Here is a 23,174-nt window from a genome sequence, read left to right as displayed (position 1 = left end):
CATGAAGGATTTCTCTGTAGCATGCAATGCTGTTTGATAGCATTTTACCGGCAGTAGAACTTTTTTTTTTTCGGTACGCGGACCTCTCACTGCCGCGGCCTCCCCTGTTGCGGAGCACAGGCTCCGGACGCGCAGGCCCAGCGGCCATGGCTCACGGGCCCAGCCGCTCCGCAGCATGCGGGATCCTCTCGGACCGGGGCACGAACCCGCGTCCCCTGCATCGGCAGGCGGACTCCCAACCACTGTGCCACCAGGGAAGCCTGTAGAACTTCTTTCAAAATTAAAATCAATTCTCTCAAACCCTGTTGCTGCTTTATCAATTAAGTTTATGTAATATATAATATTCTAAATCCTTTGTTGTCATTTCAATACTCTTCACAGCATCTTCACCAGGAGTAGATTCCGTCTCAAGAAACCACTTTCTTTGCTCATTCATAGGAAGCTACAGTGCTTCAGTTTTTGTTGTTAGATTCCAGCAATTCAGTCACATCTGTAGGCTCAACTTCTAATTCTAGTTATCTTGCTATTTCTACCACAGCTGTAGTGACTACATCCACTGAAGACTTAAATCCCTCAAAGTCATCCATGAGGCTGGAATCATCCTCCAAACTCTTGTTAATGTTGATATTTTGACTTCTTCCCATGAATCACAAATGTTCTTACTGGCATGTAGAATGGTGAATTCCTTCCAAAAGGTTTTCAATTTACTTTGCCCAGATCCATCAGAGGAATCACTATCTTCAGCAGCTACAGCCTTATGAAATATATTTCTTAAATAAGTCTTGAAGATCAAAATCAAAATTACTCCTTGATCCATGGGCTGCAGAAAGGATGTTATATCAGCAGGCATGAAAACATTCAATTTTGTTATATATCTCTGACAGAGCTCTTAGGCAACCAAATGCATTGCCAATGATCAGTAATATTTTGAAAGGAATCTTTTTCTGAGCAGTAGGTCTCAACAGTGGGCTTAAAATATTCAGTAAACCATGCTGTCATCCAGGTTTTGTTATTCCATTTATAGAACACTGGCAGAGTAGATTTTAGCATAATTCTTAAGGGTCCTAGGGTTTTCATAATGGTCAATGAGCATCGGCTTCAACTTAAAGTCACCAGCTGCATTAGCCCCTAATAGAGTCAGCCTGTCACTTGAAGCTTTGAAGCCACTGACCTCTCTAGGTATAAAAGTTCTAGACTGCATCTTCTTCCTTATAAATATAACACTGCGTTGTCTACACTGAAAATCTGTTAAGTGTAGCCACCTTCATTAATGATCTTAGCTAGATCTTCTGGATAACTTTTTGCAGCTTCTACATCAGTACTTGCTGCTTAACCTTGTACTTTTATGTGATGAAGATGGTTTCTTTCCTTAAACCTCATGAACCAACATCTGCTAGCCTCAAACTTTTCTTGGGCAGCTTCCTCACCTCTCTCAGCCTTCAGGGAATTGAAGAGAATTAGGGCCGTGCTCTGGATTAGGCTTTGGTTTAAGGGAATGTTGTGGCTGGTTTGATCTTCTCTCCAGACCACTAAAACTTTCTCCATATCAGCAATAAAGCTGTTTAGCTTTCTTATCATTCATGTGTTCACTGAAGTAGCACTTTAATTTCCCTCAAAAACCCTTCCTTTATATTCACAACTGGGCTAAGTGTTTGGCACAAGAGGCCTAGCTTTCAGCCTATCTCAGCTTTCGACATGCCTTCCTCATTAAGTTTAATAATTTCTAGCTTTTGATTTAAAGTGAGACACATGACGCTTCCTTTACTTGAACACTTAAGAGACCACTGTAGGGTTATTAACTGGCCTAATTTCAATATTATTGTGTCTCAGGGAATAGGGAGGACCAAGAAGAGGGAGAGAGATGGGAAAAGGTCAGTCAGTGGAGCAGTCAGAACACAGAGCATTTTCTTAAGTTTGCCATCTTATACGGGTGCAGTTTGTGGTGACCTAAAATAATTACAATAGTAACATCAAAGGTCACTGATCATAGATCACCATAACAAATATAATAATGAAAAGGTTTGAAACACTGCAAGAATTACCAAAATGTGACAGAATCATGAAGCATGAGCAAATGCTGTTAGAAAATTGGCACTGGGGCTTCCCTGGTGGTGCAGTGGTTGAGAATCTGCCTGCTAATGCAGGGGACATGGGCTCGAGCCCTGGTCTGAGAGGATCCCACATGCCACGGAGCAACTAGGCCCGTGAGCCACAACTAACTGAGCCTGTGCGTCTGGAGCCCGTGCTCCACAACAAGAGAGGCCACGAATAGTGAGAGGCCCACGCACTGCGATGAAGAGTGGCCTCCGCTTGCCGCAACTAGAGAAAGCCCTCGCACAGAAACGAAGACCCAACACAGCAAAAATAAATTAATTAATTAATAAACTCCTACCCCCAACATCTTCTTAAAAAAAAATAAAGAAAGAAAAATGGTACTGATGGACTTGTTTGATGCAGGGTTGCCACAAACCTTCAATTTGTAAAAAAAACTGCAATATCTGCAAATCAAAGCGAACCCCAATAAAACAAGGTACGCCTGTACATGAATTAAAGCAAAGAGAGACCCAGCTTTTCAAGAGTTTATGAAACTTTCAATATAAGGAATACTTGCAAATGTCTTTTTCTACAGCCAATTTTTGACGTATCAAATTAATTATTTAAATTATCCAAGTATTGATTTTCCTTCTCAGGATCATACTACACTCTACCTTGATATAACTAGACTGGAGTGACTGCTGGAAAATATTTGCAAATCATTTAACTGAGAAGGCACTTGTATCTAGAATATATAAAGAATTCCTACAACTCAATTTTTTAAAAAAGACAACCCAATTAAATAATGGGCAAAGGATCTGAATAAACATTTCTCCAAGGAAAACTTACAAATGGTTAATGAACACGTGAAAACATGCTCAACATCACTAGCCATCAGAGAAATGCAAATCAAAAGCTCAATGAAATATCTCTCCACGCTTACTATGATGGCTATACTGAAAAAGACAGATATCAACAAGTATTAGCAAGGATGTGGTGAAACTGGAACACTCATACACTGCTGGTGGAAATGTAATAGTGCAGCCACTTTAGAAAATAGTCTGGTAGTTCCCCAAAAGTTTAAACATAGATACTATATGATCCAGCAATTCCACTCCAAGGTATATGCACCCCCCACACAAAAAGGACACCTACACAAAACCCACAAATGTTCATTCGTATCAGCCAAGTAGCAGAAACAACTCAAATGTCCATCAATGGATGAATGGATAAACAAAATGTGTTATATTCATACAACAAAATATGATCTGGACAGTAAAATGAAGTAATGATACATGCTACAACATGGATGAACCTTGAAAACATGCTAAGTGAAAGAAGCTAGGCACAAAGGATCACATACTATACAATTCAATGTATACGAAATGTCCAGAATAAGCCAATCCATAAAGACAGAAAAAAGACTGACATGCACAGGGCTAGGGGAAGGGGATTGGTAGGAAATTGGAAGTGACTGCCGATGGATACAGGGTTCCTTTCTGGAGTGATAAAAATGTTCTAAAATTGTTTGGGGTGATGATTTACACAGTTCTGTGAACACATTCAAAACCACTGAGCTGTACACTTGAAACAGGAATGTGAATTATATCTTAATAAAGCTGTTACTTTTTAAAAAAGATACTTGTTCAGGAAGCTGCCACATGAAATATGAACCTTTATGCTTTTTAAACTAAAAAATTCAGCCTTAATAGTCTATAAATGAGACACCTTCAAGACACAAAATTTATTAAACGTGACATTTTATTAATAATTCAAGGATTAACACATCTTTGCTAATCTTTTTGAGATAGTACCATGTAGTGTAAATTATACTAAAAAGAGAAATACTAAAATATTCCATAACTTGAAATTTGTTAGTTTAACATCAAAACTAACTCCATAAGATAGGCATTGTCTTACTTTACAGTTTCGAAGAATCAACTTGCCAGGGTAACATATTTACTAAGTAGGGAAACTACTTCATATCCTACTGATTGTAAAACTAATTTTCTTTCCACTAACCATGCTATTTCCCTAACAGGACAGAACTAGGAATCCGAAAACCTGGATTCAAGTTAAAGTCTGGGATCATGCCTTCCTAGATGTTGGCCAATTTCAATTTTTTCATCTGTAAATCTCAAAGGATTATAAGAAGGATCAAAATGAAATAAAAAACAAGAAATATTTTTGCACACTGTAAAATTTTATTACAATTCTTTTTACTGTTTAAAATAAATATAAATTTTCTGATAATGAAAACAAACTTTAAATATTGGAAAAAACATTCCTATAAACTAAAAGTAAAACGTTGAAATTGGCAAAGAAAAATGGTTAGAAAAAGGCTTTCTTTATCTCTGACACTGTTAGGGTCCCCTTTATCCCTACATAACAGAATTTTGATCTCTCTAGAAAAGCCTGGATGATAATACTGCAGATAAAAATAGAGCTACAAGGTTTTAGCCATCACTACATCACTAAACCTCATGGAAACAAAAAAAACATAAGGGGAAAGTGCTGGTTCACTGTTCTTTCACCAGGAATTATAATAACATATAAAAATAACAATTTTAATAGCTCTACCTTCAACTTTCAGATTTCTTTGATTAATCATCAAAATCCTATCAACTCTAAAAAGCTAGCATTATATAGCTATACCATGGAATACCCTGCCATGAAAAAAAATCATTTTTTAAAGACTAACAACACAGGAAAATGCTCACAAAACATCGCCGCATAATAAAAGCAAGACATAAGGAAGTTAAAATTCACTGAGCACTATGATGCGTCAGAAATTTTTTTTTTGCGGTATGCGGGCCTCTCACTGTTGTGGCCTCTCCTGTTGTGGAGCACAGGCTCCGGACACGCAGGCTCAGCGGCCATGGCTCGCGGGCCCAGCCGCTCCGCAACATGTGGGATCTTCCCAGACCGGGGCACGAACCCATGTCCCCTGCATCGGCAGGCGGACTCTCAACCACTGCGCCACCAGGGAAGCCCTACATGCTTAATCTTAATGAATCTTTATAATAGCCCCTTAAAATATTATCAGCATTTTACAGGTGAAGAAACTGGGATGTACCTTTCTGATAAGTGACACTAAGGTTACAGAGCAGTAAATGAGAAACATGGATTTGAACCTATCCAATCCCCATCCGTTCTTCCAAAAGATATGTCATTCTTAGGTGCCCAAACACTCATTTTACACACTAAAATGGTGACTAAGGAGCCCATACTCTAACTACTGCATTATACTCCGTAGATACCATTTTTATTTAAAAATGAATAAGTTAAGATAGGTTAGTGTCTCCAGCTTGAGCTGAGATTCAGAAGTGTCTGGGTAAGGCCACAGGAACAGACTGTGTCAGGGTTTGGGGCTGGTGGTCCTGGAATGGGAAGGATATCCTGTTGTCTGAATCAGTGCTGGCCCTTGGACTCCTAGTCTAGGCTCTATGGAGAAAGATGCTGCAGGAAAAGGCTCAAGTTGGTCCTGTGAAGGAGGCTAAGAAACAGGGACATACTTGTGTGACACGAAATTAGAAAAGCCGAGAGTAAAGCAGCTTGATTTGAAACACTGTGACAATTACAAACACGCAGCACTGCTCTTGCAGCTCCATATTTTGCAATTCTGACATCCAAGAACATAACCTGGGCAAGGATAGCCGCAGAAGTTAAAGAGTAAGATGCCACCCTCCAGGTACCATTTTGAGCAGAGGAAATCAACCAGATAGGAACAGAGGAGAGGAATCTGAGAAGACTGAGTTTCTGGGAAATATTTGGGGGACACCAATGAAGTGGTGAAAAGTAGAAGGTATTAAAAAACTGGAAGGAAATAACAGAATCTTAACAGGTCTATCTCAGGGTGGCATAATTTCAGGTGATTGCTACTGCCTTTAAATTTTCTATATTTCCCAAAAACTGCCTACAGCGAACAGTATAATTTTATAATCAGGGGGAAAAAGGTTTTTTAAAAGTCAACCATTCAATTCTAGTAATACAAAAATGCTATTTCTAAGATTAAATTTCAAACGTACACCAAAATCTGTGTTTCAAACCTCTAGAAAATTATATCTTGTTATATATGCAAAGTAACTGCCACTCTTCTTAGAACTGGGAGTACATTTTGTTACAGTTATACATTTCAATCAAAACAAAAGAAGTATTGTACCCACAAAACTTATTCTACCCCATTACATTTACTGTTAACAATATTAACAATTTTAATATTGTTTCAAAGTAAGAAGCTCATATTCATTGGCAGACCAGAGTCTTAAAATTTAGGACCAGCAGACCAAGACAAACAGACAATACTTCTAAAGAGGCAGAAGTTCTGAGCTATACAATTAACCTCATGAAATAATTTATATCAATCATCCACTATATACATGGTTGCACCTTACGCTGATAACTCATGCATCATAAACCGACTTCCTAAAATGATGACAGTAATGAAGTCCATAATTGTTAAATAGTTCCTATAGCCTGTCTTTGGATATTCTTTTCTCAGGTAATAAAGAAAAGCTCATGGGTATCTTTGTAAACATACCCTTAAGGTCCATTTCATAGTAAGACTGTTTGTAAAAGCAGAAAAAAATTTTGAGACATAACCCCAGCTATTAATCCTGTATGATAATATTCATTTAGAAAACAAGTATCAAAAATAAAAATCTGTTTTGGATACCTACCAAAGCCTCAGTTTCTTAACAGTGTTCATGAAAAGTATTTTACTGGTAAAGGAAAACTTTAAATTCAGTCATACATTTCAAAAATGGCTCACATTCTTACCTGGAGATTTGATGTCCAGCATAGAGGAGCAGGGCAGTCAAAACATATAAGTAAAGCTGAACCAGATGCTGCCTGGGCAAGGTTAGTAGCACAACACTTAAGATATAACCTGTAGTAGAAGTTAAGAGAAATACAAATAAAATTCGATTCTAATTTAGTCTTCCAGTTAATTACAATAATAAAAAGAGCTTGAAGTAAATTACTTCCCAATTAGGTTTCAACAACTTTGAGCTTTTTTACTTCACTACCAAAGCAAGTTTAGGACAGCAAAATCAGTATGGATTTTTCTATTAAAAATATAAAGCATTTTTCACTTCCTTTGTAGATTTTTCTACTTTATAATCATATATATCACCCAAAGGTACAAGAGGATTACTCCATCATCTACCTTTCCTTGTCTCCTTATTTCTTCTATGCCATTTCTCTCATTCTCTAGTCCAAGAAGAACTGAGTGTCTTACTGTCCCTCTCTATGACTGCGCCTTCTGTGACTCAGATTTTATTTTTCCAACTCCGAAGGACCCTCTACCTCCTATATCTTCAATCATTCCCCTGACACCATCCTCACCTCTCTTTTCAAAGGATGTGCAGGGCTCTTCTCCCTAGTCTTAAAGAAAAACTTCTCTCCACAGATTTCTCCTTTTCCTGTTACCTATTTTTCTCATTCCACTGACAAATGTTATAAATTATCTGTACCAAAGCCTCTATTTTCTAACTATTATTCCCTCTTTACCATTTACAATCTTAGATCCTCTACAAATCCCCTTTTCTTTTCTCTAAAGAAACTTGAAAGTCAACAATTACCTACTTGACAAATCTAAGACTCAAGTTTAATCCTTGTCCCAGCATCTGAAGCAACTGACCTCAAAACTTATTCTCTAGGGCTTCCCTGGTGGCGCAGTGGTTGAGAATCTGCCTGCCAAAGCAGGGGACACGGGTTCGAGCCCTGGTCTGGGAAGATCCCAAATGCTGCGGAGCAACTGGGCCTGTGAGCCACAACTACTGAGCCGGCGCGTCTGGAGCTTGTGCTCTGAAACATGAGAGGCGGCGACAGTGAGAGGCCCACTCACCGCGATGAAGAGTGGCCCCCGCTTGCCAAAACTAGAGAAAGCCCTCGCACAGAAACGAAGACCCAACACAGCCATAAATAAATAAATAAGCTTTCATTTTTAAAAAAACAAAACAAAAAACTTATTCTCTGGCTCTGTGACGTGGATTTCCTTTTACTCTCTAAATCCTTCTCTCTACTTTCTTTTCACCCTCTCAAGTGAACATAGAAAATTTAGTTCCTGAACAACTTCTATTCTCTATATAAAGTATCTAGCTCAAAGAATCTATTTTCTTGTTTCAAATATACCATTCCAGATGACACGATAGTTCTGAGAACCCACTACATAAGCAAAAAACCTTTAATCATTTCCTATTCTAAGTAGACATCTCGTAGCTCATGATGCCTGAGATATACTCCACTTAAATGTCCTCATATACAATGAGTACAAATCCTCCTCCCTCAACAAGCTAGCTCACCTCACCCTCTTTCACTCTCCTAAATCCCATTCACTCTGACTCAAACCTGAGTCCCCTGTTATCACCCAGTCCCACTGAGTCTTCCTCAACAGATCTCTTACGTTACCCCTCCTTTCCAGACCCTATGCCCCATCTTAATCCGCTCTGTAATGTCATAATTTATTGATACTAATTGCTATTTTTCTTTGTCTCTTCCCATCCTTATCCATCCTATGCTTTGTTACCAGGGTAATATTCCCAAAACTATCACTTTCATTGACACAACCCTCTTGCTCTAAAACCTTCAAAAGTATTGAACCTCTCAGTGTAACATTCTATGTCTTGCAAAAATCTGATCCTAGTTTATTTTCCCCTTATGAATGAGTCTTTATTAGGGCACAGATGTCCCTTCTTAGCACCTAATGTCTCGCTCAGGCTGAATCGATCATACTTAAAGCTAAACAAACAGGAGTGGTGCTAGAGACTACAGACTTCCCACACATCCTAACTTCAAGAACAACCCAGCAGAAGCCAGAGATATATATTTCTATTTGCTTTTCACTTCTTAAAATAATTTCCCCAAAATAATTATGTTAATCCCTATCTCACAGGACCTTAGAAGTATTTAAAAGGATATTTATTATATCTAGCAAGCATTTTTACTGTTTGTGGCTGAAGGATTTTCTAATCAGTCTATTGCATGAAACGTTTCCTTAAATTCTTGACTTTTAATGAACTATCATTTTCCTTTCCATATATTATCTTTCCCTTCTCCAGCACCTCTCATAAAATGAACTCTAGATCATCTAGATCGAACATACTCATTTCATTCATTCTTTCAATTATTCAGTCATTCAACCAACATTATTATGTGTAAAGTATGATCCATATGCATTCCTAGACATGGAAAATCCAAAGAAAAAATAAAAAGATTCACAGTCTAGTGAAAAAACAAACAAGAACAAAAGTATGATACATTACTGGTGCTCTATTAAACAAAAATTAGAAGGGCTATGGTTAAGTGATTAAGTTTGACCTGGACCTCAAAGAATGAAAGGATCTTTACTAGGCTAAGAAAAGGGGGAAACATTCTAAGAAAAAAGAACACAGCAGGTCCAAAAGCCATGAAAGCACGAAGGATATTTTCAGGAGACAGTAAATTCTATAGGCTAGACTAAATTCTGGTGTAAACAGAAAGAGTATTGGGAGGGTACTGGGAGATGATGCTGATAGAACTGGTGGCTAAAGCCTCAGTATAAAGACTAAAATATGATAATAAGGAGCTTAGCCTGGGCTAATGTTCTCAGATCCTTTAGATACCATTTTGGTGAGGTAAGAAAACAAAAAACAACAAAAACCCTATGGCTCACCTATACCCCCATTTTCACAATCCAGTGAAAAAATAATTCTGTGATAATAAAATATATCACACAAGAAGATTTTTGAGAGATTATGAATACTTATGCTGATATAAGAGCAGTAGGAATAAATCATCTGAACTACAATAAACAGTTGATCCTTGAACAATGCCGGGGTTAGGAGCACCAACCCCTCCCCCTCCTCTTCAGTAGAAAACCTGAGTGTAACTTTACAGTTGGCCCACCGTATCCACAGTTCCACACCCACGGATTTAACCAACTGTGGATCATGTAGTACTGTAGTACGTATCTATTGAAAAAATCCACATATAAGTGGACCTGCACAGTTCAAGGGTCAACTGTATACATAATCTAATTATTTGAAAAATACAAAACTACTGCTGATGCAAATATGCATCACTATTCATGCTACAGGATTATCCAAACAGAACACAACAAACTAAATTGATAATGATGAAGCTAACCCAACAGTAATGCATATTTAAAAAGCAAGACTGGCAGTATTTAAAAATGATGACCTGCTTAAAATAACATTGATGAATCTTCCTAACAAAATATAGAAATTTCTGCTATTTAAAGGATTATTTTAGCAGTGGGGGAAAAAATGAGGACATGGAATAAAACAGTAGCTTTGAATATAGAGTTGGCAGGGTCAGCTATGAGATACATATTCAAATAGGTCTTAGTGGTGATCTACTGGTGAGTGGTTGAGAACAAGGAAGTGAAGATGGTTCTGATGTTTTTAGCTTAGATAATTGAGAGGATGGCTTTGCTATTAAGACAGGAAATACACAAGAAGGAAGAGGATTGAGTTGAAGTAAAGATGATGAGTTCAGTAATAAGTTGAGGTGTCTGTAGAATATTTAGGTGGAGATATCTAACGGTAGTTAGAAATTCATTTATTCAGCATCAGGCACTAGCTCAGTACTGGGAATACTGAGATAACAGACAACCCCAATCCTACCTTAAAGGAGTTAACAATCTAGTTAGGAAGATAGATGAGCATATGGACCCTTAGAATTCAGCACAATAAGTGCTATGGTGGAGGTACGAACTGGATACCGTGGCATCAAAGAGGAGGAACACTACCATAGACTAAGGTGCTCAAAAAAGCTGTGAAAAATGTAGATAGAGATTTGTAGCCAAAACTATGTGAAATCACCCAAACAACAGAAGATGAAAATTAAACACAAATTCTGGAATATCAAGACTAAAGAAGTCCAAAGAAAAAAATACAGCAAAAGAGTCAGAAGGAATGGTCAATAAGTTAGAAGAATCCAGAAATATTTTTAAGAAAGAGAAAGTGGTCAACAGCTTCACAAACATGGAAAGGTCTGCAGAATAGGGATATAAATGAAGTCTGAGTTTTACATGTTAGGTCACTAATGATTTTAGTGACTGCAGTTACAACAGAACTATTCTCACATCCACTCTTTCCTTTGCTATTGCTACCATGCTAGCTCTGGCTCTCATTACCTCTTGCCTAAAATCCTAATTGGTCTTCTTACCTCCAGTTTCTCCCCTCCCCAACCCATTACCCTATACAACATTTTTAAGATGCAGCTCACCTGCTCTAAATTCCTTACTGACCCATCATTAGCTACCAGATTAAGCACAATACCTAACATCTGTATTCAGGGCTTTTCACAAATGGCCCCATTCTTCCTTTTCAATATTATTTCTATTCCCCTTTTTATATCTCATATGCTGCAAAACAGTTCTATAATTAACATTCCACCAATTACATCTGGACAGTCACTTTTCTTTGTTGTTCTCAGACAGAACCAACACTGGAAAGCTTCTAAGTTCAAAGGTACAATTATACTCCATAAGCACAAACATTAACACTGCTCACCTTGATTTTTAAGCTCTTAATAACAAACAATTAGAGGCTATAAAGGGGAAAAAAACTTATAATAGTAATAAAAAAGATAAAATACCTAGGAACAAACTTAACGATAAGCCTAAGACCTATATAAAGGAAACTTTAAAACACCGCAGAAGGACTCAGAAGAAATCTGAAGATAGCAAGTGTTAAGGAAGAGTTAGCATCCTTAAGTTCTCTCTTCATCCTAACTTAAAATTTTAATAGTTTGCAATCTCAGCAAAGAGGTCAACAGGGTTGTTTTTGGAACAAGATTAGATAATTCTGAAGTTTATATAGAAAACTAATAATAACAAAAAAACTCAGAGAGGGAAATTAAGAAAAATGAAGAGACTAATTCTATCAGACAGTAAAATATAATCTAAATCCTCAATAATAAGAAACTAAAAAAACAGAAACATGTTTAGAAATGGAATAAAACACACTGTACAAGCAGATAAATTCTAAATGGAGCAAAAGACTTAAATGTAAAAACAAAAATAATGCAATAAAACATGACAATTCTTTATAAACTCAAAAACAGAAAAGGCTTTTTTAAATTGATTCAAAATCCTAAAGCTACAGAAAAAAAATGATAAATTCAATCACATAAAATAAATTCTGCATGTCAAAAAAATCTTAAGCAAAATCAAGAGAACTGAAATTGGAAAATATAATTCCAACTCATCACACAGGGTTTATTTCCCTTATACCAAACTCCCATAAATTGGTAAGAAAAGGCTAACAAACCCATAGAAAAGTGAGCAAGGGACATGTACTGACAACTCTCAGAGGAGGAAATACGTTTTTTTAAAACACGTGAATAAATTCAATCTCACTCATAAGAGAAATACAAATTAATACTACATTAAAAAACAACCATTTTTCACTTACTGAGCAGCCAAATACTAAAGTTTGATAACTCTGTTTTGATAAGGATGTAGGATTTCAGGAACTCTCATCCACCATTTGTGGAGGTACAAAATAGTAAAATCCTATGGAGAGCAGTATCAGTCAATAGTACAAATGTATATATACTCTTTAACCCGGCAGTTTCACTTCTAATAACTTATCCCAAGGCTATATTTGCACCTGTTGAAATGATGGCTATACAAAATTATTTAGTACAACACTGAATGAAACAGCAGAAGACAGAAGCTATCTAAAACGTCCTCCAATGAAGTAATTCGTGCAATAAATTACGGTACAGCCATACAAGGGTATTATGCCACTATGAAACAGAATTGGAGGGCTGGGGGGAGAGTGAGGCCTCAACAGTTAATCAGAATCTTAAGATTTGGCAGAACAGATAGTGTCAACGTAAAAAAACAGTAAATATCTAAAAACAGCAGTTATGGCTCTATGATACATCATTAAGTTAAAAGTTTCAGAAGAGTAGTATTATGCTATCATCTGTACTAAAAAGGGAAATATATACATTTGTACTTCTATATTATACTTACATTTATATACCAATATATCTTTATATTTACTTATACATGCATAAAAATATCCATAGAATTATACACAAGGAAATAAAAAGAGCTACTTGTTGGGACTCAAAGTGAGAACTTAGTGGATGAGGAACAGAGATAGGAGGAAGGCACTTTTCACTGTGTACCTTTTATGCTTTTTGGTTTATGAACCATAAACTACCAATTTAAAAAATTTATTTAAGGGTGAAATTCTGTAAACTGGAACATTACATAAACACTACATAATACTGACACAGAGGTTACTCTAACCAAAAAACTGTTCAAGCTGAAAATATCTACTCATGTAATCACTGAGCTTACTCCACCATACCATGTAATTAAATGTATTTAAGGAGGCTCAATTGGGGCGTCCCTGGTGGTGCAGTGGTTAAGAATCCGCCTGCCAATGCAGGGGACACGGGTTTGAGCCCTGGTCCAGGAAGACCCCACATGCCGTGGAGCAACTAAGCCCGTGTGTCACAACTACTGAGCCTGTGCACCTAGAGCCCGTGCTCCGCAACAGGAGAAGCCACCTCAATGAGAAGCCCGCGCATCGCAAGGGAAGAGTAGCCCCTGCTCTCCGCAATTAGGGAAACCCCACGGGCAGCAACGAAAAATAAATAAATAAATAAGAATAAAAGACGACTGAAAGCCTCCAAATTCTATCTGAATGAGGCTAAGCTTGTAAAAGTATTGATGCCTTTCCTTAAGGAGGGCAGAAATTCCAATGATCTGTCCTTTGTTTTTATTTGCATAAAACTGTATTTTTAAATAAATAAATAAATAATAAATTCTTAAAAAAAAAAAGAAGGCTCAGTTGAGTTCCCAAAGTTATAAGCTGGTGAGTATGAACTACAACTGTACTAGGACCCATACAATTTCTGCAATTGATGTTTCTGGTTATTAGGCAGCTGTTTTTATAATAAATATTTCAATCTATTCAGAAATAATACATATGATAACCACATTTTTTTTTTTTTTTTTTTTTTGCGGTACGCGAGCCTCTCACTGTTGTGGCCTCTCCCATTGTGGAGTACAGGCTCCGGACGCACAACCTCAGCGGCCATGGCTCACGGGCCCAGCCGCCCCGTGGCATATGGGATCCTCCCGGACCGGGGCACGAACCCGTGTCTCCTGCATTGGCAGGCGGACTCTCAACCACTGCGCCACCAGGGAAGCCCCGATAACCACATTTTTAAAACCACAGTACGAATTACTTTAGCTGATCAAGCTAAAACTCTAAGCCAAGTACCCAACTGTTCTACTACAGACTGGAATTATTTTCCATATATTGGCTAACATACAAGCCTTGAATAAAGGGCTGAGAATTAGTGTTTTGCAGCATAAAACAACCTTCTCATTTCAGAGACTTTCCCAAGGTAGTGCCAACTAACAGAGATGAGGTTATTGTACCCAGATGTTCTGCCTCTCGTGCACTGTCTTTTCTACTATACCATACTCCTTCCCACAATGGCTTACTTGGTAATCTCTTAGAGCTGTAAGGGGTTCTCAGGGCTAAGCTCTGAAACGCAGAAAGTTCTTTTATAGATTAAAATAAGTCTCATAGAGACAGGACAACCCTTAACAATTTTATAAAGATAACCTTCACAAATTTTAAAAAGATATACTTGCTGACAATTCTAATAATAAAAATATTAATAAAACCACTACAGTACATCATTCACACCACATCTTGAATTATAAAACAGCAATGTTAAATGAAAATATATTGTTACTATCATTACATATAAAACAAAAACTAACCTAAAAATTAAGAATCATGACTTTTATTCTAGATGGATTTTATCTGCTTCCTGCCTCTATCTCTTGACTTTAATTTCTTTAACCTTTAACTCTAATTTCTTTCCACATTATTTCTACCACTAACTCCAAATCATATCAATTATATTTCAAGGAGTACTTTAATATTATAATATCATTTTCCGTATTTCATTTAACTGAAATGAATACTTTATCTTCAAATGATACTAATGTTTTAGAACAATAAAAATACTGCATTTTAAAAAGCTTACTTTCTGAATTACTACCAAACCCCAAAATAATGACAAATTAGAACAGGCCAAATGCCTGGAAAGGTATTTCCTGTTATTTATTTTATTCATATTAAAATCTAAAATGTTTTCTTCTATGTACATCAATTATATCTTATAAACCTAGAAGAAAAAAATAAATTAAAAAATAAAATGTTTTCTTCTGCCTTCTAGTTTCATACAGTAAAATCCAACACTATCTGTTTTCCTCTACCCCTAATAATTCATGTGCAGTTGTAAGACAAATAAGACTATAAACAAGATTCATACTCATCGACTATATTACTGTCATCTCAATGTAAAAGGACTTCATTTTACCCAAATTTAAGAATATTCAAAGACATAAAATAAATCAGAATGCTCACTAGAAGCTTAAGAAAGATGCTGTAGACACTTACCTACATAATGCATATTAAGAGCCAAATACTTATACTGGAAAAGAGGATTGTTATTGAGGCTACTCCTCTGGATCTGCTGGAAGAAGGAGCTGACATCCCATCTGTACAGGACATCCAACAGCATGATGCTTGGCACCCGCAGGGCCACATTTAACACTGCCTCCAGTTTCTCCTTTGCAGCCATGTTTTTTTCTTGGAGCAGACCTAAAATTCAGGAGATACAATATATAAAAATAAGTCACCTCAAATAGCTTTCAGATATCCTCTTATCAATCTAATGGATTCTCACATACTACACAAAAACTATGTTACAATGTAAAAAAAGCTCCTTAGACACATCTACTACTTCTAGATATTTAGGAAATAAGCTTTGTATTGTGTTTTCACATGGACTCTCTCAGGTCTGCTCAACTTTAAGACTGATGAAATGTTCAGACGTTCATCATAAAAAGCTCCTGGGCTTCCCTGGTGGCGCAGTGGTTAAGAATCCATCTGCCAATGCAGGGGACATGGGTTTGAGCCCTGGTCCAGGAAGATCCCACATGCCGCAGAGCAACTAAGCCCGTGCGCCATAACTCCTGACCTTGCGCACCACAACTCCTGACCCTGCGTGCCACAACTACTGAAGCCAGTGCTCCTAGAGCCCGTGCTCCATAACAAGAGAAGCCACCACAGCGAGAAGCCCGCGCGCCACAACAAAGAGCAGCCCTCGCTCGCCGCAACTAGAGAAAGACTGCACACAGCAACGAAGACCCAACACAGCCAAAAATAAATAAATAAATAAATAAATCCCATAAGCTGCGCGGCATGGTCAAAAAAAAGCTCCTAATTCCAAATTTAGGCATTTAACAAAACACCCTATAAGAATACTGTAACCTTTGTCCAATTACCTTGAAAAGAAAAATTCACTCCTATAAAGATCTTTGAGATTTATGCAGCTTTTAAAAAAGAGGGCAAATTTTAAATAGTTATTACATGAAAAAGCCTAAGTTACTCAACAAGCATTTCATGATTGCACATTTAGCACACAGCTTCTCGTAGTCTATCCTTTTCCTTATTACTTAAAATCAAAACTGAAGTACTGAATTTACGTGATATAGATACAGTTCAGAGAACTCATGATATAGGTAAAGATAACATTATTTGCAACATTGTTTCCTTGAATCATTAAAATTAAATTCTTAGTCTGAAATTCCCACAATCTGCCTTCAAAGTAGGAAAAAGCTCATTAAATTCTTCCCCTGACACACCAACATGCTGGCACATGGAAGAAGTCAGGCATTGTGAGTCTGCAGCCTGTGTCTTTGCTTAGCTGTTGATTACTAGTGGTGGAATGGGGAGAAGAAAAAAAAAGAAAGGAAATGAAGGATCTCCCAGACAATCTACTATTTAAAAGGACAATTTGGCGTAATACTGCTTTATATGATACAGATGCAAATTAATCCAAGGAATTATAGACAAGAGAACAGAACAAACTAAAGTGGTAAAGGACAATTTTAGGACTAATGATAATTCTAGATTGTTGGCTCTGACAATATTCTTTTAAGAACTTTGCTGAGAAAGCAAAACACACTTCTAGCTTTGGCAGTAATTTCAGACATTACAGGACAAATGAAAACATTGATTTCTGAAGAAAATTATAGTGACAGATTGCTATGCTATGGTTAAATATTTGTCAGTATTTCCATTTCACCCTCTAATTTTCATAGCTTCCTAGCTCAGATAGCTGGGGGAAAAAAAGGCAGCTCAACTTAGCAAACGATTAATATAAGTTTTTCAATCACTTAAAAACTGATTTATTATATATCATTCCCACTACCCAAATGTTATGTATATCCTATCAATAATGTAGAATTAACATTTTTATAAATAAGAACTATAATTCTGATTACTTTAAAAGAACAAAACTGCTTTAATAATTTTCCTACATAAGAAAAAGATAATATTGTGAGAGAATCACAACCAAATAGCTGTGTCCTAAGGAGAAAAAAGCACTGAGAAATAAAATCTCTAATCAACATTTATTACAAATTATGCCATTTAGGAACCTAAATTTCTCAAAGCTCATGATATCATAAAGAAAAAAATATATATTCTGGGAAGAAATACACCAAAATATTCACATTAACAGCCTTCCAACAGTGGCCCTGGCGTGGTTTTTATTTCCCTCTATCTTTTTCTGTTTGCCAAATGTTTCAGTATACCCATGTATTATTTGGTGGGGAGCAGCCAACTTGAAAAAATAAATTCTTGGTAAAAAGTGTAATGTAATGTGCCTAAGCTAACTAGATGACTTAAGGAAATACACAGAAAGTAACTACTTACTCTGGTGGTCAAACTGATAACTGAATGCACTCTTGGAGTTCATTTCAAAGTACACAAATGGGGCTTCCCTGGTGGCGCGGTGGTTGAGAGTCCGCCTGCCGATGCAGGGGACACAGGTTCGTGCCCCGGTCTGGGAAGATCCCACATGCCACGGAGCGGCTGGGCCTGTGAGCCGTGGCTGCTGAGCCTGTGCGTCCGGAGCCTGTGCTCCACAACGGGAGAGGCCACAGCGGTGAGAAGCCCGCGTACCGCAAAAAACAAAAACAAAATACACAAATGATAGATTTTTCTCATAAACCACCAGTCACCAGTGTGACTGGACCTAGGTAAAAATATCACTGACAGGCTTTATTCTATAATGGAAAAGTATTTTTCCATATTCTAGAATCCAATATAAATCACTACTGCTTTTGTAAGTAACAACAACAACAAAAAGAGACAATTACTGAGTTAATATTTGTGGTCCAGGACTTTGCTGGTGGCGCAGTGGTTAAGAATCCACCTGCCAATGCAGGGGACACAGGTTTGAGCCCTAGTCTGGGAAGATCCCACATGCCACGGAGCAACTAAGCCCACGTGCCACAACTACTGAGCCTGCGCTCTAGAGCCCGCAAGCCACAACTGCTGAAGCCCGCAGCCCTAGAGACCATGCTCCGCAACAAGAGAAGCCACCGCAATGAGAAGCCTGCACACCGCAACAAAGAGTAGACCCCACTCATTGCAACTAGAGAAAGCCCGCGCGCAGCAACGAAGAGCCAACGCAGCCATAAATACATACATACATACATACATAAATTTTAAATATTCGTGGTCCATATGTATTTCATCTGACTTAGAGCCTTTGTACGTTTTTAATGTTTTCGTTATTTTTAACTGTGCCCACTTCACTATTTATTGTAGCTCTTACAGGGGTAAAGAAAAAATTTAAACCAATCTTGCATTAGAAATCAAAATTTGAAATGCTAAGGAAAAAATCTCCCAGTTCTTACAGAGGACCATATTTCTATTACAAAAGGCCATTATCAGAATGGTATACATTCCCTCTTAATTACCACTACTTCTGCCTCACAAACGGAAGAATAAAAAGAAAATCTTGGGTTCCTAAAGCTATTGATACAGAAGAACGTCCAAGACAGATCCCTAAACTCTACTGCCTGCAGAGAACGAAATATCCCCTTTAATAACAAATATATTGCTTACTAAATGTTTCATTTATTTCTGTATATGAGTGATATTTCAGTACATCGCTGGCAAACTGGCCATGTATAGGGAGGGACATGGAGGAAACAAATTTAACACATAGAAAACCAAATCTAAAATGTTACCCACAAGAGCTGTGGAAACAAAAGAGGGGGGAAAAAAAAACACATTTTGAACCTTTCTACAGCAGAAGTGCCACATGATAGGGTGGTGACCATCACAGATAAATACCATACACCACACTCCAGCACCACACACTAAACCAACACCTAAACAAAATGTTGAAATATATCTTACTTGCAGATACCTGAAATCACTCACACGTGCCAAATGACTAACTTAAAAACATGAAATAAAAATGGAGCCTTCTCTACTGGGGTAAAGAGATTATTATACCACTAAGATGTTTGGTTCAAGCCTAATTTATCTTTTTCTTAGATTTGTTAGTGCTAATGAGCATATTCTAAGTCAGAGGGAGCTCAAAATTCTCTTAAAACCAAAACAATACCAAATAAGCCTCAAAAATAAGCACAAGAGCTGAAGGCAAAGAAAATTCAAAGGCCTGACACTCTCTAAAGCCAAATATATAAGATACTTCCTGCCTTGTGCAGTTACGTACATTTTGCTTTCTGTGCATGATTTTTTTTTAACATCTTTATTGGAGTATAAGTGCTCCACAATGGTGCACCAGTTTCTGCTTTATATCAAAGTGAATCAGTTATACGTATAGGCATATCCCCATATCTCCTCCCTCTTTCGTCTCTGTCCCACCCTCCCTATCCCACCCCTCTAGGAGGTCACAAATGTGCATGATTTTTAAATTTCCTCCTTGAAATGTGGAAAGAACTGGGAAAGTAACACTCCACCACACCATCTCAGAAAGTAATGAAAACTAAATGCGACTCATAGATACTTTACACAGTAAAACAGCTTTAAAGAAAAAAATCCATCCTTTCTTTCCAATAACGGCAAAAAAAAAAAGGCTCAACAAAAGCTAACCAAAAAGAGGACCAAACGATTTCATTAAATGACATTCCCAGGCTTGGAAGCAGCAAATTGCTACTTACAAACACAAGAATGCCCTGTACAAGTATAACATTGCACAGTTCATCCTTCATGTTTGTGTTAGGAAACACAGGGGGCCTCATTCTACACTTCCCTGAAAACACTACATTTTGGTTTTGAATATGAAGAAATCAAACAAATCATCAACAATATGAAAAAAACCTAAGTTTTTAAAGTCATAGCTCTTCTCATCTGCTGAAGAATTATGTTAAATAAGAAATGAAAATGTTATCTTACCCAAAAAATGAACAGAATTCACATCTCCTGGACAAAACAAAGAATGCCATATAATCCAATTTAAAATTATTCAGTAGAGTATTAGATAATTTAATGCCAAAAGTTTTTACACCTTTTTCCCTCAGCACAGAAGAAAAACTATCATTCATCATCAATCCCCTTTCTTTGTCCAATCCAATTTGAAAAACAAAACAAAATTCTACCATCAGCTAAAGCCAATCTTCAGAAAGACAGATTTTCTGGCTGTCCATATCCCTGAAAATGTCAGAGGGCAGAGCAAAAACCTAAAATCATAAGTAAACTCAGCCAAAAACTTAGATACCAGGGAGAAGAACGCACTTCTTACATAAGCATTGGCACACGTTTTAAATATAGCTGGTCCTCCCCACTCCCACTCATTGCTAGCTAACTTTGTATGTACCTGATTTCCACATAAACTACTAGCAATTCTGTGGTTTCTGGTCATCTCCAAATCGACAAAGATAGGGAGTCCACTCTGAATACAAGGGCCATCCTTCAACTTAAGCAGCCAGACAGAGGAAATAAAAACTGCTATCTCTGTCATTGGGCACTCAGCCTGGGTCATGACTGCAGCACCGACAGCTCATCCTTTGGGCAGGATTCAAGATTCACCAGAACTGCACAGTCCGTATTTTAAAAAATAAAAAGACACACAGTCCCTCTCCTTTCCTTTCAAACTAGTTTCCTGTTTACTGCAGACTGAGATGCAAAGCCATCCATTAATCTTTGATGCCTTCTCACTGCAAAGCCCCCTTCCTCTCTCCCCGCACCTCCTCCCCCGCCCCCCACGCCTGCTGATCTCAGTTGCGTTTGAACTATAGTAACCCCAACCCAGCTCGCTGCAAAGCAGGCGCTGCCGCGGGGCTAAGGGATTACGTCCACAAAAACTCTGCCAGGAGAGAGGCCCGTGCCAGGGAGCTCCCCTCCTGTCTGGCCAAGGGTGCTGGCTCCGCCGCGCCACGCACCAAAAAGATTCTGAAGAAAGACACGGGCGAAGTTCTTCATCCCTGAACAGAAAGGGGACCCATTGATGGAGGAGGGCAAGGGTCTCGGGGTCCTTGGTTGGTAAAAGCATAAGTGGAGGGGGATGCAGAAAGGATGGCAAACGAGAGAGTAAGCGATGGGGACAAAAAGGGATGAGGACCCCTTTTACTGTAAAAAAAAGGACTGACAGACGCGATGCAGAGCAAATGGGTCCCCAATTGAAGAATGACTTGGCAGGCCTTTCCGCACCCCCAAACAACCTCAAACCGAATGAAAGGGGAGAAGCTGAGTTTGGGGCTGCGTAAACCGAAGAAGACTAGGGTGAAATAAAAGAGGGAGGGAAGCTTGTGAGCAAAGTGGACAAAAACGAAAAAGAAGGAAAGTTGGAAGTGGGAACTGGAAGAAAGGAGCTAGAAAAGAGCAGCTAGGAAAGGGGCAGCTCAGGAAGGGGCTTACAAAAGGCCCCGAAATGGGGTACTGGAGAGGCGATGGGGGAGCGCTCGGAGTGAGGGCATCTTAGGAATGCCGGGGGAGATGAGAGATAGCTCCAGGAGGGTGGAGGGTGGAAACGCGGCAGACAAGGCCCGGGAGCCGGGAAAGGGGGCTCTAAGCTGGGCCCCGGGAGGGGAGGGCAGAGTCGGAGACAGCCTAAGGGGGGGCCAGGAGGACGGCGGGAGGGACTGGCGGTTGGGAGGGAGAGAGGGGCGCTGCGGGTGAAGAGGGGATGTGGACGCCGCCGAAGCTTGGGAGAAGAGGAGGGAGGCGAACGGGGGAAGGGGAGAAGGGGGAGAAGAGGACAGAGCGGGCGACTGGATGGGGGAAGGGAGGAGGGAAGGGGAAGCGGGGTAAGAGAGGATGTGGCATGCGGACCGGGCACCGGGATAGGAATGGGCCGGCCGGGGCGGACGGCTCGGTCACCTCAGGCTGCGGCCTCCTTCCCCGCGGGGCAGCGCCGCCGGCGGACAGACGGACTCCGCAACTCCCCGGCTCTCTCGCCTGCCCTCCTCTTCTCCTCGGGCGGCGGCGGCGGGGGCCGGGACGGCGGGGCTCACAGCGGCGGCTCCTCCGCGCCAGGCCTTGGATGCAGCGTCTTGGGAGGCGGTGGCAGCGGCGGCGGCAGCGGCCCGACCCGTGCGGTCACCATCGTACGCGGCGGCAGGCGCTCGCGGGCCGAGCTCTTCAGCAGCCGGCGGCGGCCATAGCCTCTTTCGTTCACTCCTCCAGCCCCCGGCGCTCTGCGGCGGCTGTGGCCGGGCTCTCGCGCTCTGCGCCTGCGCGCGGCGCTGCCAGCGCGGCGCGCCCCTCCCCCGCACGGGCGCGCGCGCGCACACGCGGTCACTCGCAGTCTCTCTGGCCGGGTGGTTCCCGCGCCGCCTCCGGTAAGTGGGCGGGAGACACAAGCCTCCCGCAGCCCACACAGGCGGGCTCCCGCCGCAATGGAGACGCGTACCACGCCGACATCTGCACGCGCACTGTGACACGCGCCATTCTGACACGTGCTCTTTCACACTCCCCAAACATCAGGAGCCACACGCGCTCACACCTATACTTACCTGACAGGACCACGTGGGAGAGTTAGTTAGAAGGGTTGATCCTCACCCGATGCAGCCGCAGAGTAGCAATGATGCCAGAATTTTTTTTAACCCCCTTACTGACTGGCCTAGACTGTCAACTCCTTAGCGTCAGAGACCACATCTGTGATGGCTCAGCAGTGCCTAGCACAGAATAGGCGCTCAATAAACTTCTGTTGAATAAGTGAGTGGATGTATGAATAAATGAATTAGACCTATTCACTATCTGTATTCCGACCCCTTGGTTTAAAGAATTTGTTCAAAGAATTTTACTGTAGTATGAAAT

At 39.5% G+C, this 23,174-nt stretch overlaps 1 protein-coding gene across 3 annotated transcripts in view; it reads right to left on the bottom strand.

The window, feature by feature from the left end:
• RNF145 (ring finger protein 145) overlaps positions 1 to 22,554 on the bottom strand; it is a 65,965-nt gene extending 43,411 nt beyond the window's left edge. Inside the window, exons 1-3 of one of the 3 annotated variants that reach the window (XM_060008441.1) lie at positions 22,236 to 22,554; positions 15,486 to 15,689; positions 6,814 to 6,922 (exon numbers count right to left, since the gene is read on the bottom strand). In XM_060008441.1, coding sequence (XP_059864424.1) covers positions 6,814 to 6,922; positions 15,486 to 15,669 — 293 coding nt within the window. In that variant the 5' untranslated portion in view covers positions 15,670 to 15,689; positions 22,236 to 22,554. Of the gene's footprint in view, positions 1 to 6,813; positions 6,923 to 15,485; positions 15,690 to 20,714; positions 20,779 to 22,235 lie in introns of those variants that run through there. The other 2 variants (XM_060008443.1, XM_060008442.1) reach the window with 2 other exon arrangements.
• Between the last annotated feature and the right edge of the window lie 620 nt (positions 22,555 to 23,174).

This window comes from Delphinus delphis, chromosome 3 (genome assembly GCF_949987515.2).
Source record: "Delphinus delphis chromosome 3, mDelDel1.2, whole genome shotgun sequence".
NCBI classification, from domain to species: domain Eukaryota; kingdom Metazoa; phylum Chordata; class Mammalia; order Artiodactyla; family Delphinidae; genus Delphinus; species Delphinus delphis.
This window is presented reverse-complemented; position numbering and strand designations above follow the sequence as displayed.